Source organism: Podarcis erhardii, assembly GCF_964252035.2.
Source record: "Podarcis erhardii genome assembly, chromosome: 2".
NCBI classification, from domain to species: domain Eukaryota; kingdom Metazoa; phylum Chordata; class Lepidosauria; order Squamata; family Lacertidae; genus Podarcis; species Podarcis erhardii.
In genome coordinates, this window is record NC_138498.1 from 118,207,448 (window position 1) to 118,227,190 (window position 19,743).

The 19,743-nt window shown below is 47.3% G+C and overlaps 2 protein-coding genes across 2 annotated transcripts in view; both read left to right on the forward strand.

The window, feature by feature from the left end:
- LOC309337266 (zinc finger protein 174-like) overlaps positions 1 to 19,743 on the forward strand; it is a 124,038-nt gene that overhangs the window by 93,538 nt on the left and 10,757 nt on the right. The window lies entirely within an intron of this gene.
- On the forward strand, positions 504 to 18,244 carry LOC309337075 (uncharacterized protein). The gene is made up of 6 exons (XM_081853746.1): positions 504 to 513; positions 5,218 to 5,310; positions 6,583 to 6,709; positions 8,289 to 8,399; positions 10,139 to 11,442; positions 15,944 to 18,244. The coding sequence occupies exons 2-6, from the start codon at positions 5,287 to 5,289 to the stop codon at positions 15,977 to 15,979; spliced, it is 1,602 nt and encodes a 533-aa protein (XP_081709872.1). The 5' UTR covers positions 504 to 513; positions 5,218 to 5,286; the 3' UTR covers positions 15,980 to 18,244.

The window sequence follows — 19,743 nt, forward strand, 5'->3', positions numbered from 1 at the left end:
AGAGCACGCCAGGCACTCCTGTCTTCCACTGCCTCCCGCAGTTGGGTCAAACTCATGCTGGTAGCTTGGAGAACACTGTCCAACCATCTCGTCCTCTGTCGTCCCCTTCTCCTTCTGCCCTCCATCTTTCCCACCATCAGGGTCTTTTCCAGGGAGTCTTCTTTTCTCATGAGGTGGCCAAAGTCTTGGAGTCTCAGCTTCAGGATCTGTCCTTCCAGTGAGCACTCAGGGCTGATTTCCTTCAGAATGGAGAGGTTTGATCTTCTTGCAGTCCATGGGACTCTCAAGAGTCTCCTCCAGCACCATAATTCAAAAGCACCAATTCTTCAGCGATCAGCCTTCTTGATGGTCCAGCTCTCACTTCCATCCATCAGAAAAGACTACAAATCCCATAAAGCTTTGGATCAGGAAAGGGTGGTTAGAGGGAGAAGCACTACAAGTCCCAGCATTCCTTGCACACAATGCCTTTTTCTCAACCCCCATTTTCAAAGGAGGGGAGGGGATCCTGCTGCGGTGAGGTCACGGGGGGGGCGATGTCTTCCTGGAGAGGAAGCAGCTTTGTTGGGAAATCGGGGCCCTGCAGCCCCACACCCCGGGGGCTGTAAGGACCCTCCTTGCTTGCAGGGGCTTCCTTTGGGTGCATTGGAGAAGTAGGCTCTGGATCTTGCCTGCTTGAATCCTGCACAGCCTGTGAGTGCTGGGAAGCGGGGGGGGGGGCAGATCTGGGGTAGGTGGGGGTTGAGAGAGAGAGGGAACTTGTCTTGCTGTAAGTGCCTAGAATAAATGGGGGAGAGGGGTGCGCTCCCCCCTTGCAGGAGCCTGCCTTAAATTACATGCAGTGGAATAATAATAATAATAATAATAATAATAAGTCTCCACCTTGCTTGGGGGAGCAGGAGGGCCTTGGAAGCTGCTCTGCATGCAGAAGGTGCAAGGTCCAGTCTCTGGTAAAGCTGGGGAAACACTTGCCTGAAACCCCCTGAAATGCTTCTGCCAGCCCGAGCAGGCAACACTGAAGCTCAATGGACCCATGGTCTGACTGGATATAAAGGTAAAGGACCCCTGACCGTTAAGTCCAGTCGCGGACGACTCTGGGGTTGCGGGGCTCATCTCGCTTTATTGGCTGAGGGAGCCGGCGTTTGTCCGCAGACAGTTTTTCCGGGTCATATGGCCAGCATGACTAAGCCGCTTCTGGCGAAGGAGAGCAGCGCAGAGAAACGCCGTTTACCTTCCCGCTGGAGCGGTGCCTATTTATCTACTTGCACTGGTGTGCTTTCAAACTGCTAGGTTGGCAGGAGCAGGGACAGAGCAACGGGAGCTCACCGCGTCGGGGGGGATTTGAAACTTGACTGGATATACATCAGCTTAAAAGAAGACGGGGTCCCTGTCACGGAATCACAGGATTGCAGAGTCGGAAGGGACCCGAGGGTCATCTAGTCCAACCCCCTTGCAATGCAGGAATCTCAGCTAAAGCATCCATGATAACAAGGTAGAAGGGAGTGGGGAGGGATCCCTTAAGGCAAAGCCACAGTCGAGTGCTGATTTTTATTTTATTTTTTACTTTATGGCCATTGGTCACGTACGTTTTAGCTGAGATTCCTGCACTGCAGGGGGTTGGACTAGATGACCCTCGGGGTCCCTTCCGACTCTACAATTCTGTGATTGTACGGGCAGGCAAGCCGCTTGCCATAAGAGACTCTTTACCGCAGTATTTCACCATGGGTAAGGAAAGCACGTTGTTCTTGGCAAACGGGTCACTTGGGATACTCAGTTACGCCTTTTACAGTGGTGCCTCGCAAGACGAAATTAATTCGTTCCGCAAGTTTTTTCTTCTTGCGAGTTTTTCGTCTTGCGAAGCACGGTTTCCCATAGGATGGCATTGAAAATCAATCAATGCGTTCCTATGGAGACCGTCCGGGGACAGAGGGGAAGGCGTGCGCCTTCCCCTCTGTCCCTGGACCCCTTTTGAACCAAGGGGCGGTAACGGGGAGAAGCGATTCTCCCCGCTGCCCCTTCCCTTGCTTTAAAACAGGTCCGGGGACAGAGGGGAAGGCGCTCTGACCCCGGAGATTGCGGGGCTGGCAACGGGGAGAAGCGATCTTCTCCCCACCGCCCCTTGCTTCAAAAGGAGCTTGCGGGGCAAGCTTCATTTTGCGAAGCAAGCCCATAGGGAGATGCGTCTTGCGGAGCGGCTAAGAAAACGAAAAACTCCTTCGTCTAGCGAGTTTTTCGTCTTCCGAGGCGTTCGTCTTGCGGGGCACCACTGCATCTGTCTTTGAGGGTGCTAAGGCTGAACTTATTTATCAGCAGTTAGAATAAGTATGTTAGGGTTGGGCAGAAGGTCCTTGAGGGTCGTCCAGCCCAACCGCCTGCAATGCAGGAATCGCAGCATTAATTAATCAATTTGATACCTGCCGCTTGTTTAGTGATCTCTCAAGAATGGAAGGCTGCATCTTGCTACTCTTTCAGCATGTGGTTTTTAAAAAGCTGTGCCCATTGCCGATTCTGAAAAACTGATCCTATAAGATATGTGCTGCCAAAGGCAATTGCAGCACATATTGATTTTGCTCGTTATTATGGAGCACCTTTTTGTGTTTTTATATTATAAACCACCCTGCAATCCTTGGATGAAGGGCAGTATAGAAATTTAATAAATCATAATAATAGTAATGGGGACCCTCATATTTTGCCTCAGGTTGGGGGGCTGTTTGTGGTTTATAGGACCAACCAATCTCATGGTTGGCTCATGAGTGTGATTTTATCTTTTGACGTTTTATGAATTTCTCATATATTTTGCAATAAATTTGAACTTTGTATCCCGCCATGAAATATATTTTATGCTATACAGTGGTACCTCAGGTTACATACGCTTCAGGTTACATACTGCTTCAGGTTACAGACTCCGCTAACCCAGAAATAGTGCTTCAGGTTAAGAACTTTGCTTCAGGATGTGAACAGAAATCGCGGCGTGGCGACAGCGGGAAGCCCCATTAGCTAAAGTGGTACCTCAGGTTAAGAACAGTTTCAGGTTAAGAACGGACCTCCGGAACGAATTAAGTACTTAACCCGAGGTACCACTGTACATTATTTCTTCAGCTTTTAAAACTTGTTATTCCTCTTCCCTTTATGTTTATTCTTCATTATGCATTTTAGTTTGTTGTTTCGTTTGTTGCCTTTGTAAGAAAAGAAAACCACATTAGCTCACAGACTCTAGCCCAAATCTGCTTTTTTCTTTCTTTTTTAATTTGATTTTTCTTACCTGGAGAGAAATAGCTTTATTCACTGAGATCTGGTAAATAATATAATGGGGAGTCTTTATATTTTGCTTCATATATAAAGCATAATTATCTGTTTGCGGGGGGGGGGGGGCGGCAATTGGCAACCCCTCAGCCAAGTGACAGTGAATAGCATCCAAGGCTCCCCAAGTTATTTTGCCATATGAGTCCCCTTGCAAGACACCCTTTTGAAAATGCATTTGTGGTGATTTTCCTCCTGATGCTCTGGGCAAGGCCGCACACAGCCCCACTCCCAAAACTGTATACACTTGCAGTTGTTTGGAGGTGGTTGCGCTGCTCCATTTTGCAGCTGATGCATATTCCGTAGCTTCCTGCTGAAATGCTGTCCCTTTTCATACCGCCAATGTTCCCGCTCCCCGTTTTTGTGGAGTTGCAGCCCCCCTCCAGGCAGCAGACATGGGGCAGCATCGGGGAACCATTGCTGAACAAACAAAAGCAGAACAAATCCACCGTTAATGTGCTGTTATTGTGTAAGGAACATGTTGCACAATCCGCTAGCGTTGAAAACCACTCCAGACGGCCTGAACCAGCTTTTGTTTTGTTTTGTTACTGGAGACGGTTGGACAGTTAAGGAACTTCTTTTTGTGGGACCAACCTCTTTTTCTGAAGTTGTACACTTCTGTTTGGTTAGAATGGCTTTATTCTAGGGATTGGTTTGCTTTTTAAAATAATTGTAGCCGTCTTCTTTCAATAGGGACAAATGTAAGACCCTGTGCCTAGGCAGGAAGAATCAGATGCACAAATATAGGATGGGGGACGCCGACGCCTGGCTTGCCAGTAATACATGTGAAAAGGATCTAGGGGTCTTGGTGGACCACAAGCTTAGTCAACAGTGTGATGCAGCAGTAAAGAAAGCTAATGCTGTTCTAGACTGCATCAACAGAAGTCTAGTGTCCACATCAAGGGAAGTTATAAAAGGTAAAGGTAAAGGGACCCCTGACCGTTAAGTCCAGTTGCGGATGACTCTGGGGTTGTGCGCTCATCTCGCTCTATAGGCCGAGGGAGCCGGCGTTTGTCCGCAGACAGCTTCCGGGTCATGTGGCCAGCATGACTAAGCCGCTTCTGGCGAGACCAGAGCAGCACACAGCAATGCCGTTTACCTTCCCGCCAGAGCGGTACCTATTTATCTGCTCGCACTGGCATGCTTTCGAAACTGCTACGTTGGCAGGAGCAGGGACCGAGCAACGGGAGCTCACCCCGTCGCGGGGATTCGAACCGCTGACCTTCTGATGGGCAAGCCCAAGAGGCTCAGTGGTTTAGACCACAGCACCACTTGTGTCAAGGGAAGTCATAGGCCCGCTCTGTTCTGCCTTAGTCAGACCACACCTGGAATACCGTGTCCAGTTCAGGGCACCAAAATTTACGAAGGACGTTGACAAGCTGGAACATGTGCAGAGGAGGGCAATCAAGGTGATCAAGGGTCTGGAAACCAAGCCTTATGAGGAATGGTTGAAGGAGTTGAGTATGCCTGGAGAAGACAAGACTGTGGGGTGATGCGATAGCCGTCTGAAGGGCTGTCGCAAGGAACATGGAGCAAGCTTGTTTCCTGCTCCTCTAGAGGGTGGAAACGGTGAGTTAAAAAAAAAACAAGAAAGGAGATTACGGTTAAACATTAGGAAGAGCTTTTCTGGCGGTAAGAGCAGAGTTGAATGGACTTCCTCGGAAGGTGGTGGACTGGCTTTCATTGGAGGTTTTTAAGCAGAGTTTGGGTGGCTATCCATCCATCAGGGATGCTTTCGCTGAGATTCCTTCATTGCAGAGGGTTGGATTGGACTGGATGATCCCTTCAAACTCCACGGCTCTGTTTGTTTTAATAACTCTATATTACATTGTTGTAACCCACCATGTAAGAAATCTTTACCAATCCATATATATGACGTTGGGGGAAAGCATCGCTCCGAAATTCATTGCTTTTCTTCAGCCCACAGGGTACAACAGAACCATAGACCAGACTCAAACTGGATTATCCTCTCCTTCCACCGGAAAGAAAATGAACGAAACAGATCAAGTTCAGGTAAGAGATGTCTATAATAATATGGCTCTGTTTTGTTCTGGAATCAATGGAATTTCCAGCACTGGTATCCAGAGGCATTCCTGCCTCTTCTTGGTTCTTCCATCTTGTTGAGAAGTTCAGAGTGGCAGCGTCCCAAGTGAGGCGATGCTCTGTGGCAGCTCCTAAATTGTGGGGTTACCTCCCCACAGAGGTGCGTCCGACACCTCGGTATTCAGATTTTGGTGAATGCTGAAGACGCACCTCTTTACCCCGGCCTTAGACACCTGAGGTGTTTTTGGAGCCTACCTTGTTTCCATGACCACAATCGGTTTTAGTTGTTTCAGATTCTGAATCTTAAATTGTCATAACCCGTCCTGGGACCTGCTGGTGAATGGCAGGTGGTGGTTTTTAATAATAATAATAATAATAATAATAATAATAATAATAATAATGGCTGCATTTTTATGCACAATTTCTTCTGATATACACATTTCTGCACTTACCATTTGCTTGGAGAACTACAATGCAAGATTCAGGGAAATGTGAACTTCAAAGGATGGGTGTGAAGTGCAAATCAGGTACTTTTATTGGCCTGAATATAAGCCACATCCCCCACCCCCATTCCAACTGTGAAAAGTTAAAGTGTGGCTTAAATTTGTGATGTTGCAAAAATGGGCTTTTACGGTATCACTTCTGAAACAGACATACGGTAAAACAGAACAAAAAAGGTTTTATTGCCGATTTGCAAGCGGGAAACTGTTGTGCAATTGATTCCAATGTCACTCATTGCTTTTTCTGTGTTTTACAGTGAAGTATAGTTTTTTTAGGCGCTGTGGGTTAAACCACAGAGCCTAGGACTTGCTGATCAGAAGGTAGGCGGTTTGAATCCCCATGACGGGGTGAGCTCCCGTTGCTCGGTCCCTGCTCCTGCCAACTTAGCAGTTTGAAAGCACGTCAAAGTGCAAGTAGATAAATAGGTACCGCTCCGGCGGGAAGGTAAACGGCGTTTCCGTGTGCTGCTCTGGTTCGCCAGAAGCGGCTTCGTCATGCTGGCCACATGACCTGGAAGCTGTACGCCGGCTCCCTCGGCCAATAAAGCGAGATGAGCGCCGCAACCCCAGAGTCATCCGCAACTGGACCTAATGGTCAGGGGTCCCTTTACCTTTTTTATAGTTCTACGTACAGGGGTTTAACCCACTTGCGGGTCCTCTCCTGTAGGATTTTCTTCTGCATTTGCCACTTAAAGGGATTCTGGGGCTTGGCTACCTGGCTGAGTTCTCTTTGTCCTTGCAGGACCCGGTGACCTTCGAAGATGTGGCCATATATTTCACGGAGGGCCAGGCCGCTTTGCTGGATCCAGCCCAAAGGTCCTTGTACAAGGAGGTCATGCTGGAGAATTATGGGAACATCGCCTCGTTGGGTAAGCAGCCTCCTTTCTCATTTCGGCCAGAAGCCTTTGTTGATGTCATATCGAGCAGAAGTTTGCTTTGCCTTATGTCTGCTACGTCCAGGGCTTTTAGTGTGGCGGCCTCTGTCCCTTGGAATGCAGACCCTTTTCAATTCTTATTTGTAAGTTTCGAAGGTTTACAAATGTAATACTTTCCAATTGATTTCCGCTGGCCGTTTGACTTCCCCTCCACCCCTCCGGGGTTTCCATATATTTTCTAATATCACTGCATATTATAGCTATTCTGTGTCTTATGCTTTCCACTTGTTCCCAAATACTCATTTTACTACAGTTCTTCATTCAGATCCTACCTGTGTTTTTACATGTTTACAATGATACTTTTAAGTATTCTACAAAAGGTTTCCAGTCCTCCTGCCTCTTCTGGATCTAGTTAAACTGGCCAATTGGAATGTGCTCCCAAATGGACATCTGGAAGTCATTTGCAGCACTGGAATCATCCAGGTGTCTGCTTAAAACTCACCTGTTCACCCACACTTTCCCTGTGGAGGGATCCAGCTATGTTTGATGCATCAAGCGGATCTATTATTTTGCGATGCGTTTTGTACTTTTACTATGAATGCAGTTGTTGACTTTATGCTGCTCATCCCATGATATGTGTTTAACATTGGGGCAAGAGAAATTTTGGCAAGTAAAATAAATACATATATTGATCAGTGCCTTCCCCCTTCCCCTCTTACTTAAGAGAAGGAGTTTGGTGTAATTGTTTTTTAATAATTGAAAGCATTGACGGCTGTGTCCCACTTCCACTTTCAGAGCCAATAAATGCCTCTGAATAACAATTGTGTGTAGAAATAACAACAACAACAACAACAACAACAACAACAACAACAACAACAACAACAATTTATTTACTCCCCACCCATCTGGCTGGGTTTCCCCAGCCACTCTGGGCTGCTTCCAACAAAGTATTAAAATACAATAATCTATTAAACATTAAAAGCTTCACTAAACAGGGCTGTCTTCAGATGTCTTCTAAAAGTCTGGTAGTTGTTTTTCTCTTTGACATCTGATGGAAGGGCATTCCACAGGGTGGGTGCCACTACCAAGAAGGCCCTCTGCCTGGCTCTCTGTAACTTGGCTTCTTGCAGGGAGGGAACTGCCAGAAGGCCCTCGGCGCTGGTCCTCAGTGTCCGGGCAGAACAATGGGGGTGGAGACGCTCCTTCAGGTATACTGGACTGAGGCTGTTTAGGGCTTTAAAGGTCAGCACCAACACTTTGAATTGTCCTCAGAAATGTACTGGGAGCCCATGTAGGTCTTTCAAGACCGGTGTTATGTGGTCTTGGCAGCCGCTCCCAGTCACCAGTCTAGCTACCGCAACTAGCCTATTGTGCGAATGTAAATTTTTCATCAATTGCTCCGCCCACTTTTGCCTCTGGCCACGCCCACCCGAGGCATGTGGCCCTGGGAATGTCAGGTCCCCACCCCTGACCTGCGTGAACATAGCAAATGAATGAAATTAAAAAACAGAGATAGCTATGGGATTTCAGGCAAATCCCTCTTGATTTTTTTACCTTCTTCTGATTTCACAAGGAGGATCTGAAGACCCCAAGCCAGCCTTGATTTGCCAGCTGGAGCGAGGGAAAGAGCCGTGGGTGGCTAATCTTCGGCGCCTGGGTGAAGAGGCGCTCAAGGCAACCTCAGGTGAGACAGGATCCAAGTGAGGGGTAGGAGTGAGACCCTGCCTGCATGAACACCTCTGCTCAGAGATAATAATAATAATAATAATAATAATAATAATAATAATAATAATAATTTATTTATACCCCGCCCATCTGGCTGGGTCCTCCCAGCCACTCTGGGCGGCTTCCAGCAAAACACTAAAATACAATTACCTATTAAACATTAAAAGCTTCCCTAAACAGGGCTGCCTTCAGATGTCTTCTAAAAGTCTGGCAGTTGTTGTTCTCTTTGACATCTGCTGGGAGGGCGTTCCACAGGGCGGGTGCCACTACCGAGAAGGCCCTCTGCCTGGTTCCCTGTAACTTGGCTTCTCGCAGTGAGGGAACCGCCAGAAGGCCCTCAGCGCTGGACCTCAGTGTCCGGGCAGAACGATGGAGGTGGAGACGCTCCTTCAGGTATACTGGACTGAGGCCATTTAGAGCTTTAAAGGTCAGCACCAATACTTTGAATTGTGCTCAGAAACGTACTGGAAGCCAGTGTAGGTCTTTCAAGACCAGTGTTATATGGTCTTGGCGGCCACTCCCAGTCACCAGTCTAGCTGCCGCATTCTGGATTAATTGTAGTTTCCGGGTCACCTTCAAAGGTAGCCCCACATAGAGCGCATTGCAGTAGTCCAAGTGAGAGATAACCAGAGCATGCACCACTCTGGCGAGACAGTCCACGGGCAGGTAGGGTCTCATCCTGCATACCAGATGGAGCTGGTAGACAGCTGCCCTGGATACAGAATTGATCTGCGCTTCCATGGACAGCAGTGAGTCCAGAATGACTCCCAGGTTGCGCACCTGGTCCTTCAGGGGCACAGTTACCCCATTCAGGACCAGGGAGTCCCCCACACCCACCCGCCCCCTTTCCCCCCAAAACAGTACTTCTGTCTTTTCAGGATTCAACCTCAATCTGTAATAATGTCAATAATCTCCCCCCCCACAAGCCATTTTGAAAAAAGAGTGGCAGGGAAACAAAATATCAAATCAGGATGCAGTGCTTAAATAAAAAAATAATAAAAAATGTATTTACCGTATTTTTCGCCCCATAGGGCGCACCGCCCCATAGGACGCACCTAGTTTTTTTGGGGGGGGGGAATAAAGAAAAAAAAATTATTTTTCCCCCAGGCGTGGGGCTGGCCCGAGCTTCCCCCGACCCCAGCCCCCAGAACAGCCTGCTATCTGCAAGCCTAGGGAGCCCGGCGGGAAGTGGCGCCGGTCTCCCAAGGGTTGCGGATAGCTTCCTGAAGCCTGGAACACGAGAGGGGTCGGTGCGCACCGACCCCTCTTGCTCTCCAGGCTTCAGCGAAAGCCTGCATTTGCCCCATAGGACGCATACACATTTCCCCTTCATTTTTGGAGGGGGAAAAGTGCATCCTATAGGGCGAAAAATACGGTATTCCATTCTCAACATTGCCCTTTTTATTTGTCATCTGAAAAAAGGCCTCTCGCATTAGTACACCCATCATTCCTAGCTAGCAGGGCTAGTGGTCAGGGATGATGGGAATTGGAGTCCCAAAACAGCTGGAGACCTGATCTGGAAACCCTGATCTAGATTACGTCCATAACAAAAAGTTACTTACTAACACCACTGCTGAGAAGGAAGCCTCAGGGAATTCAGTGTGCCAAGGATTTCAGCTGAATACTAATAATCCTTAGGTGAAGCATTTCCTTCCAGACGCGAAGAGTAAATTTTGCTGGTGTGTTTTCTCCCAACAGGAGACTTGAAGAAGAAAAACGTGTGTCCGGAGTGTGGAAGATGCTTCTCTGACATGTCCGTCCTTCTTGAACATCGGAGATGCCACTCGACATGGAGACCGTACAAATGCGTGGATTGCGGGAAATGTTTCCCTGGGTTTTCAGAGCTTTTGACGCACCACAGAGTCCACGTGGCTGAGAAAGCTTCTCAGTCCTCCGAGTCCGAGGAAGGTTTGGACATCAAAACAGTCATCGTCGGCCATCAGGGAATCCACACGGGAGAGAAACCTCACAAATGCTTGGAGTGCGGGAAGTCCTTTGATTTCAAGTCCACCCTGGCGACGCACATGCGCATCCACACGGGGGAAAAGCCTTACAAGTGCTTGGAGTGCGGGAAGTCGTTCGCTCGGAAAGGGAACCTTTCCGGTCACCGGAGACTCCACATGACCGAGAAGCCTCACAAATGCACGGAGTGCGGGATGTCCTTTGCGCAGCAGTCGAAGCTCGTCGGTCACCAGAGAGTCCACGAGGAGCTTTTCAAATGCTTCGAGTGCGGGAAGTGCTTCCCTCACAAGGGCCTTCTCATCGAACACCAACGGGTCCACACGGGAGAAAAACCTTTCAAATGCTTGGCCTGCGGGAAGTATTTTTCCCGGAAGTCGAACCTTGACGATCATCAGAGAATCCACACGGGGGAGAAGCCGTACAAGTGCTCGGTGTGCGGGATGTGCTTCGCGGGCCGCTCGTCCCTCACCTACCACTACCGAGGCCACACCGGAGAAAAGCCCTTCAAGTGCCTGGAGTGCGGGAAGGATTTCGCCGACCGCTCGTCGCTCCAGTACCACGAGAGAGGCCACACGGGAGAGAAGCCGTACAACTGCTTTGAGTGCGGGAGGAGCTTTGCCAGTCGTTCGTCTCTGGTTTGCCACCGGAGGACCCACACCGGCGAGAAGCCTTACCAGTGTGTGGAGTGCCTGATAAGCTTTGCCGACAAGTCGGGCCTGATATGCCACGAGAGGGTCCACACAGGGGAGAAGCCGTACACCTGCCTGGAGTGCGGGAAATCGTACTCCTTCCGCTCCTCGCTCGTTTGCCACGAAAGGTCCCACACGGGAGAGAAACCTTACCAGTGCCTGGAGTGCGGGAAGTCTTATTCCGACAGGTCGTCTTTTGTTTACCACCAGGGGACGCACACAGGAGAGGAACGCTTCAAGTGTCTTGAGTGCGGGGTGTGTTTTGCGCCAAAGCGGCCACTTTCCAGGATCCATGGCATCCCGGTGGTACAGCACCCGATTCATCATGAGAGCTGCTCTTTCTATCTCAAGGCAAGTGAGGAGCCTGGCTCTTGCGACAGGGCATTGGGGTCAGGCTTCAGGGAATCCGACCCCTCCCACGGTGGGCAGCCAAGAGGCAAATGACAAGAAGAGCTCTTACCAAGTCTTTTATTCACTATTCACAGAGAGAGGCTTTGAAAGGTGCCTCTCCTTTCCAGGAACGGTGTTGTTCCGAGTAAAGTCCCACCCTTCCATCTCTCCTATCACATGTCATGGAATTCTAATAAATTTAATAATAATAATTTTTTATTTATACCCCGCCCTTCCCGGTTCAGATAACCAGGGTCAGGGCGGCTAACAACAAATTTCAAACACTTAATTGATGCAACAAAAAACAGCATAAAATACAGTCTACAACGTGAATAACAATAAATTCTGAATTCAAAAATCAGTTTAGGGGGGAAATCCATCCAATAAACATTAGATGATCACCAGGGCTAGCTGGCTAAATTAGTCCTATTTGGGCCTGCAAGGAGACCAGGGGAGAATTAGCTGTGGGATCCCAGAGCGGGTAATCTTCATAAAAAGGGGAGGGAAGGAAGGGGAATAAAAGATCAGGCTAAGTTCAAATTGAAAGCCAGGCGGAATAGCTCTGTCTTACAGGCCCTGCGGAAGGAAGTTAAATCCTGCAGGGCCCTGGTCTCATGGGACGGAGCATTCCACCAGGTTGGAGCCATCACTGAGAAGGCCCTGGCCCTGGTGGAGGATAATCTGACTTCCTTAGGGCCCAGGACCTCTAAACTGTGATTATTCATGGACCTTAAGGTCCTCTGCGGGGCATACCAGGAGAGGCGGTCCCATAAATACGAGGGCCCTAAGCCACAAAGGGCTTTAAAGGTCAAAACCAGCACCTTAAACCTGACTCTATACTCCACCGGGAGCCAGTGCAACTGGTAAAGCACTGGGTGAATATGCTCCCATGGCAGGGACCCCGTGAGGAGCCTGGCTGCAGCATTCTACTCAATATTGATCATTCTACTCAATATTGATTCTTAGCAGATTCCAGTGTATAGTTAGCAGAGTAAAAACTTAAGCACATTGCGGGATTCCCCCCAAAAATAGCCCAGAGGCAATGAATATTTCATCCAGTAGAGCTTTATTGCTACTGAAGGCAAATGAGCATCATGGTCACAAATCCAGTATTTTCAGCATTGGCACTGTCCATAAGAAATCCCAGTTGCAACAGACTTAACTTTAACTTATAATAAGACTAAACTTAACACTAAGCACTTTGTACAGAACACCACACCAGAAAGAAAGAGAGAAACTCAGGCTCTTTCTGGCCTTACTATTATAGTCGGCATGACCTTGACAGAAGAGAGAATAGGACCAGTTTAAGCCAGCTGTACTCAGCTTCTCTGGAGAAATAACCCAAACGTCATGGAGCTTCTGCTTGGTTCTTTCACACACAGAAACTTCCGGAAGCTTCCAGAACCCTCTTGAATTAAGTAGAATAGGAAAGATCTCTACACATCAGATCAGTACTTTCTGCACTAAGAAACTGAGACTTTCTGCCTCTGAGCTTTCTGTTCTCCTACTCTCAATGCCCGCTGGGTCCTGGGAGAGTGGAGGTCTGGCATGCTCTCCAAAGACACTGAGTCTGTCAGCTGTCTCTGCTTCTTCATACTGCTCCTCTCCCAATATTCCCCAGCTTCTCCCATCTGCAGCCTCTGAACTGTGACCTTTTGCAAACCACTGTTCTGAATCTATACTGTCTACACTGTCTCCCTCTTCTCTGGGAAGTGCAGGAGGAGAAGGGGGCGGTCTCCCCCTTTCCCCCTTAGTCCAGTCCCTGATATCTGAAGGCACATCCCCTAGCCCTTGCAGGCGACATTGAGGCTGGGCGTCAGCAGCCAGTGTGGCAAGACCACTTAGAAACCCCACTCACATATCCCTGTCCAGCCCCACACATCTGTAAGAAGAGCCTGGCTTCTGCATCAGGCCAGAGGCCCACCTCGTCTTGCTTTCGAAATGGTTAACCAGACGCCAGGGCCGGATTAAACCCTGCGTAGTCAAAATCTCGGGCCCTTCTCATGCGCAGGCTCTGGTAGTATAGCATTGAACTAAGAAAGCTTGGTTGCAATTTTCTTTCAGGATCACATCAATGTTATTTTGATCCGTTGTCGCAGGGCCCCTAAAAGGGCCCATAGACATACTCTGCCAATTTGGAAATCTGGCACTGCCAGATGCCCCAGTGGGAAGCTTGGAAGCAGGGCTCGAAGGCCTCAGCGCTCTCTTTCCTTGGGGTCTGCAGCAACTGGCATTCAGAGGCATGTGGCCTCCGACTGTGAGGGTGAAACAGCCATTGTGGCTGGTAGCCATTGATGGACTTATACTCCGTGAATTTGTCTTAATCCAGGTGTGGGGAGCCTTTTTCTGAGCACAACTCAAAGTGTTGGTGCCGACCTTTAAAGCCCTAAATGGCCTCGATCCTGTATACCTGAAAGAGTGTCTCCACCCCCATCGTTCAGCCCGGACACTGAGGTCCAGCTCCAAGGACCTTCTGGCGGTTCCCTCCCTGCGAGAAGTGAGGTTAACGGGAACCAGGCAGAGGGCCTTCTCGGTAGTGGCACCCGCCCTGTGGAACGCCCTCCCAGCAGATGTCAAAGAGAACAACAACTGCCAGACTTTTAGAAGACATCTGAAGGCAGCCCTGTTTAGGGAGGTTTTTAATGTCTGATGATGTGTTGTTTTTAATATTTGTTTGGAAGCCGCCCAGAGTGGCTCGGGAAACCCAGCTAGATCGGCGAAGTATAAATAATGTTGTTGTTTAGTCATTTAGTCGTGTCTGACTCTTCGTGACCCCCTGGACCAGAGCACGCCAGGCACTCCTGTCTTCCACTGCCTCCCGCAGTTTGGTCAAACTCATGCTGGTAGCTTTGAGAACACTGTCCAACCATCTCGTCCTCTGTCGTCCCCTTCTCCTTCTGCCCTCCATCTTCCCCAACATCAGGGTCTTTTCCAGGGAGTCTTCTCTTCTCATGAGGTGGCCAAAGTAGTGGAGCCTAAGCTTCAGGATCTGTCCTTCCAGTGAGCACTCAGGGCTGATTTCCTTCAGAATGGAGAGGTTTGATCTTCTTGCAGTCCATGGGACTCTCAAGAGTCTCCTCCAGCACCAGAATTCAAAAGCACCCATTCTTCGAGGATCAGTCTTTATGGCCCAGCTCTCACTTCCATACCTCACTACTGGGAAAACCATAATAATAAATTATTATTATTACTATTATTATTATTATTATTATTATTATTACCCCTCCAGACACTGCTGAACTGCAACTGCCATCAGCCCTAGCGAGCATGCCAAATGGTGGGGTTTGATGGGAGTTGTAGTTCAGCAACCTCTGGCAAGCCAAAGGTTTCCCTGGTCCAGTCCTCTTATCAAAGCCGTCCTGAGTCGGCCATCATTACCTCTTGTGGGAACAAATTGTTCCCTTTTGTACGTCCCAAATATTCCAACACTCAGCTTCGTTGGAATATTCCCCGAGTTCTCTTATTATGAGAGAGGGAGAAAAAGCTTACCCCTGTCTGCTTTCTCCACACCTTTGTAGGTAAATTGTATCTCGTTTCTATTGTTCAACAGGTTGCTCTGTTAACCTTGTTCATATGAGGCATGTGCTTCATATTTTTTAAAAAAATAATATTTATTAAAGTTTCGAAATGAAACTTCTAAATGAAATGAAACAAAAATGAAAAAGAAAGAGAAAATAAGAAAAATACAAAATACAGAAAAATAAAAACAATTAAAAACATTTCAATCTTTCCATGTCTTTCATTTACTTGTTTCCCTGACCTTCTCACACCTCCCTTTTTTGCATTCTAATTCAATTAGCAGTTTCAGCAAATCCTTTCCATTTTTGCTTTTATCTTAATAATTTATCTTAATATATTGTAACTTTACATTCTCACCTATTCATAATCCAATTTTACCTTATTCTATAACATTACTGCTAGAAATTTGCGGCATGTGCTTCAGTGACTTTTGTGTTTGGGAGTCTAGAACGTTCAAATTCCAAAAATGAGGGACACTTAAAAGTTTTAACATGACTTGGGAATTTGATAGATGTATTGGTTAAATTAATACAATTTAGTTTTGCCTGGTAAGTAAAATGTGTGTAAAATTCCATAGAAATAATTAAAAATGGTTGCCAAATACTAGCAGTTATAATAATAATAATAATAATAATAATAATAATAATAATAATATAGAATTACCTGACATTTTCAGAAGGTAAATTTAAAATCCTTTGCTTTTCTGAAAGCAGCTGGTGGGCTTCTTCATCAAAGGTATGCTTGCCAAGCTAAATGTAGTCCAGTCACAAAAATAATAGCAGATTTGTATGCCTCACACCCAAAAACATATTTTAAAGACCATTCTCTGAAGAAATTAGCAAAAATTATATTTCACCCCCTAAAATGACATGCTCATGGATGATTTTCTTTTATCTGTTGATGGTATGAATATAATTCTTATACGGCATTCTTTTTTCCCCAGTTGAAAATGGAATCAGAAATAAAAGAAGAAAAATGAAGACAGGAACCCAGGAGCAGCCACCTGATCTTCGTGTGAAGGAAGTTGCAGTATCTCTGTTTACACAATATCTCGGTTGAGTGTCTTGCATCGCTGGCACTTCGATGTGGCGAGTAAGGATCGGACAAAGGAGGCCTCCGTACCTGTAATATTAGGCTTTGTTCTTGGAAAAGGTTTTCCATGGATTTGGGGGCTGTATACATGCTACATAAACCTTTGAAACAAGATTGAAACACATTATTTCCCTCCAAGAATTCTGGGCACTGTAGTTTTCCGCTCACAGAGGAGCAATCCCCAACAGCGCTGAAGAAAACTACAATGCCCAGAATTCTTTGAGGCAAGGAGAATGTGCTTTGAAGTTTGCATACACACCATACATGGAAAACAGGTTTGAAGCACACAGGCTTCCCCCCAAAGAACCCTGGGAACTCTAGGCTGTTACAGGTGCTGGGAATTGTAGGTCTGTGAGGGGTAAACTACACTTCCCACAATTCTTCGTAGAGGCGTCATTTTCTTTGAATGTGTAGTGTGTGTATAACCTTTGAAACATCCCTTTAGTCCAGAGCAGGCATAGGCAAACTCGGCCCTTCAGATGTTTTGGGACTACAACTCCCATCATCCCTGACAACTGGTCCTGTTAACTAGGGATGATGGGAGTTGTAGTCCCAAAACATCTGAAGGGCCGAGTTTGCCTATGCCTGGTCCAGAGGGTGAGCCTGTGGCTCTTCAGATATCATTGGACTCCATCTCCCATCATCTCCTGGGTTTGTAGTTTTCCTTTTCCCTCCCAATCCTTTTTCCTTTTGTGTCGTGTTTTTTGTTTTTAAGAAAAAATGCAGCACGGCTGAAAGCTAGTGATTATGGGAGTTGTAGCTGAGCAGCATCTGGTCACAGGTTGCACGCCTCATCTGTAGTCCCTACACCCTGCCTATAGCAACTAAGTCTTAAATGCATTACATAAATGCAACTTCCATTGTTCTTTCCTCCCTCTCCCATCTGTGGTTTCACGCGTATGGAATTTTAGATTGTAAGCTCCTCGGGGCAAGGACTGGCCCTCTTGTGGTTTGCGAAGCGCCATTTGGGCAGCCTGCACAAGCCTGGGCTATGAGCCAAGGGCTGCTGGGAGGTGGAAATGAAATGAGAACATCATGGCAACCTGGCCAACGAGCTTCACCCTCCTAGAAAGAACACTTAGAAGTACTTTGCAAATGAAGAACTGGTACCTGGGCTGCTTGTTTTCCTTCTCCCTCCCAATCCTTTTTCCTTTCATGTCGTGTTTTTTTTAATAGAAAAATTGCGGATTAAAGAGCAAGGATGATTGTGCTAAACCTGCTCAGGGAGCCCTTTTTTTTTAGCTAAAGAGCAGGGTAAAAAATACTTTTAAAGAGCACTAAACGAAGCAATAACAATTGGAGACTGAGAAGGGACTGCTCCTATTCCGTGCTTCATTCAAGGGGGGACTTTTAGCCATGTCCAAGGACTGCCAGGAGGGGAAAGTTAACTTGCCAGAGTTGAGCACAAGCACTTCATTCCTACTCAGGGCAGCTGGAGGCTTCTGAAGTGTAGGAAAGAAATGTCCTGTTTTCTTTTTTCCCCCCTCCAAAAGGATGTTGTACAGCTGAAAAAAGTACAAAAATGGGGAACCAAAATGACCAAGGGGCTGAAGCAGTTAACTTGCAAGGAGAGGTTGCAGCGTTAAGGGCTTTTTTGGTTTAGGGAAAAGGTGGGGAAGGAAAGGGAGGGAGGGGACAAGATGGAGATGTATAAAATTATGTATGGTATATAGAGTAAGCAAAGAGGGAGGAGTTTTTCTCCCCCTCTCATCACACCAGGGACATTGAATAAAGCTGAACATTAGAATTTTCAGGAGGCACTTCTTCAGACAGCACTTAGTTAAAAACTGTGGAACTCACTGCCACAAGGTGGCCACCAACTGGGGCGGCTTTAAAAAGGGGGTGGAGCAAATCCACTATCGGTGACTGCTGCCCGCCGTTGGAGGCAATATATAAGATAATCCATTAGGGAATCTTGCAGGCCACATTTCCCTCCATTTCAAAACTCTCAGCAGACACCCTCAACATTCCACAGGGCCTGGAAGCTCGCAGGTTTTTATTATTAATATCCTTTTTCTTTTAGCTTACAAATCATTGTGCTTCTGCACACTTAGGAAGCTTTCCCGGTGTACTGTGGGTGGGGGCCGGGAACCCCCACTGCCTTTATGTCTTAAACTTAAGTGGTATGCACATGTTATTAAATCAATAAAAATCGATAATAATAATAACAACAACAACAACAACAACAACAACAACAACAACAACAACAACAACAAATTTTATTTATATCCCGCCCTCCCCAGCAACAACAACAACAACAACAACAACAACAACAACAACAACAACAACAAATTTTATTTATATCCCGCCCTCCCCAGCCGAAGCCAGGCTCAGGGCGGCTAACAACAATAGATTTTGGGGGCAGCCCCGTTTCTCTGCTAAGCAGAAAGGCAAGCAGGACCACAGGCGGCGATGCCTCCAAAGGGACAGTGTTATTTTAATGGTTACAAAAATATGGAAATTTGTTCCGTATCGTCTGAAAGGAAGCATACAGTAAGATCTCATTAGATTATTTGATACACCTGGAAGGATGACAGAGAATCATGCTTAGTACAGAAGATTATTAGCCATGCTGGTTGTTATTATTTCATGTTCAAACTGGTTTCTCTTTTACTTTTGGCTCTTATGAGAGAGACACATGCTTTTGATTGAGCGTTCTTAAAAAGTTTTGCCCTCCAGAGGTTTGGGGAAGGGGACAGCACATCTGCCATACATGCGGAAGACTATACCATTGGTTTTTCCAGCTCAGTATTGTCCATGCAGGTGGCGCTGTGGGTTAAACCACAGAGCCTAGGACTTGATGATCAGAAGGTCGGCGGTTTGAATCCCCGCAACAGGGTGGGCTCCCGTTGCTCGGTCCCTGCTCCTGCCAACCTAGCAGTTCGAAAGCACGTCAAAGTGCAAGTAGATAAATAGGTATCACTCTGGCGGGAAGGTAAACGGCATTTCCGTGCGCTGCTCTGGTTCGCCAGAAGCAGCTTAGTCAGGCTGGCCACATGACCTGGAAGCTGTACGCCGGCTCCCTCGGCCAATAAAGTGAAATGAGCGCCGCAACCCCAGAGTCGGCCACGACTGGACCTAATGGTCAGGGGTCCCTTTACCTTTACTATTGTCCATGCTGGCTGACAGAAGCTCTGCTTTCAGACAGGGGTCTTTCTTGGCTCTTCCCGGTGATGCTTGGGGTTGAGTCTGGGAGATGATCACCAGTGGAACTCACCGCCTCAGGAGGGGCTGCAGGTTTGTAAGCAGAGGCTGGAATGCTGTAGCTGCATCTTGCATTGCAGATCCTCCACTGAGCATGTGTGGGATACATCGGCGGTTGCCAACAAGGGGCCCGTGGGCGCAAGGACACCCTTGAAGTTGTCCCCTTGTGCCCACAAGCCCTCTGAGGAAGTTGAAAAAGTGACGCTCTTTCCCAGTTCCTCTTTCATTTCTTTGTGCTCAGATAACTTCTCCTTGACAGACTTTTGCTCAGATCCCTTGGAAAAGTGAGACAAAGTGAGGCAAAGCAGATGACTATTTGGGGTTGACCAGTGGGAGTGATGTTCACTACAAAAATCCCAAAGGTGCCCACGAGGCCTGATAGTCCCACAAGGGACACATACCTCATATGGCCCTCCCTACTCTATAATTCTGTTTTTAACTCATATA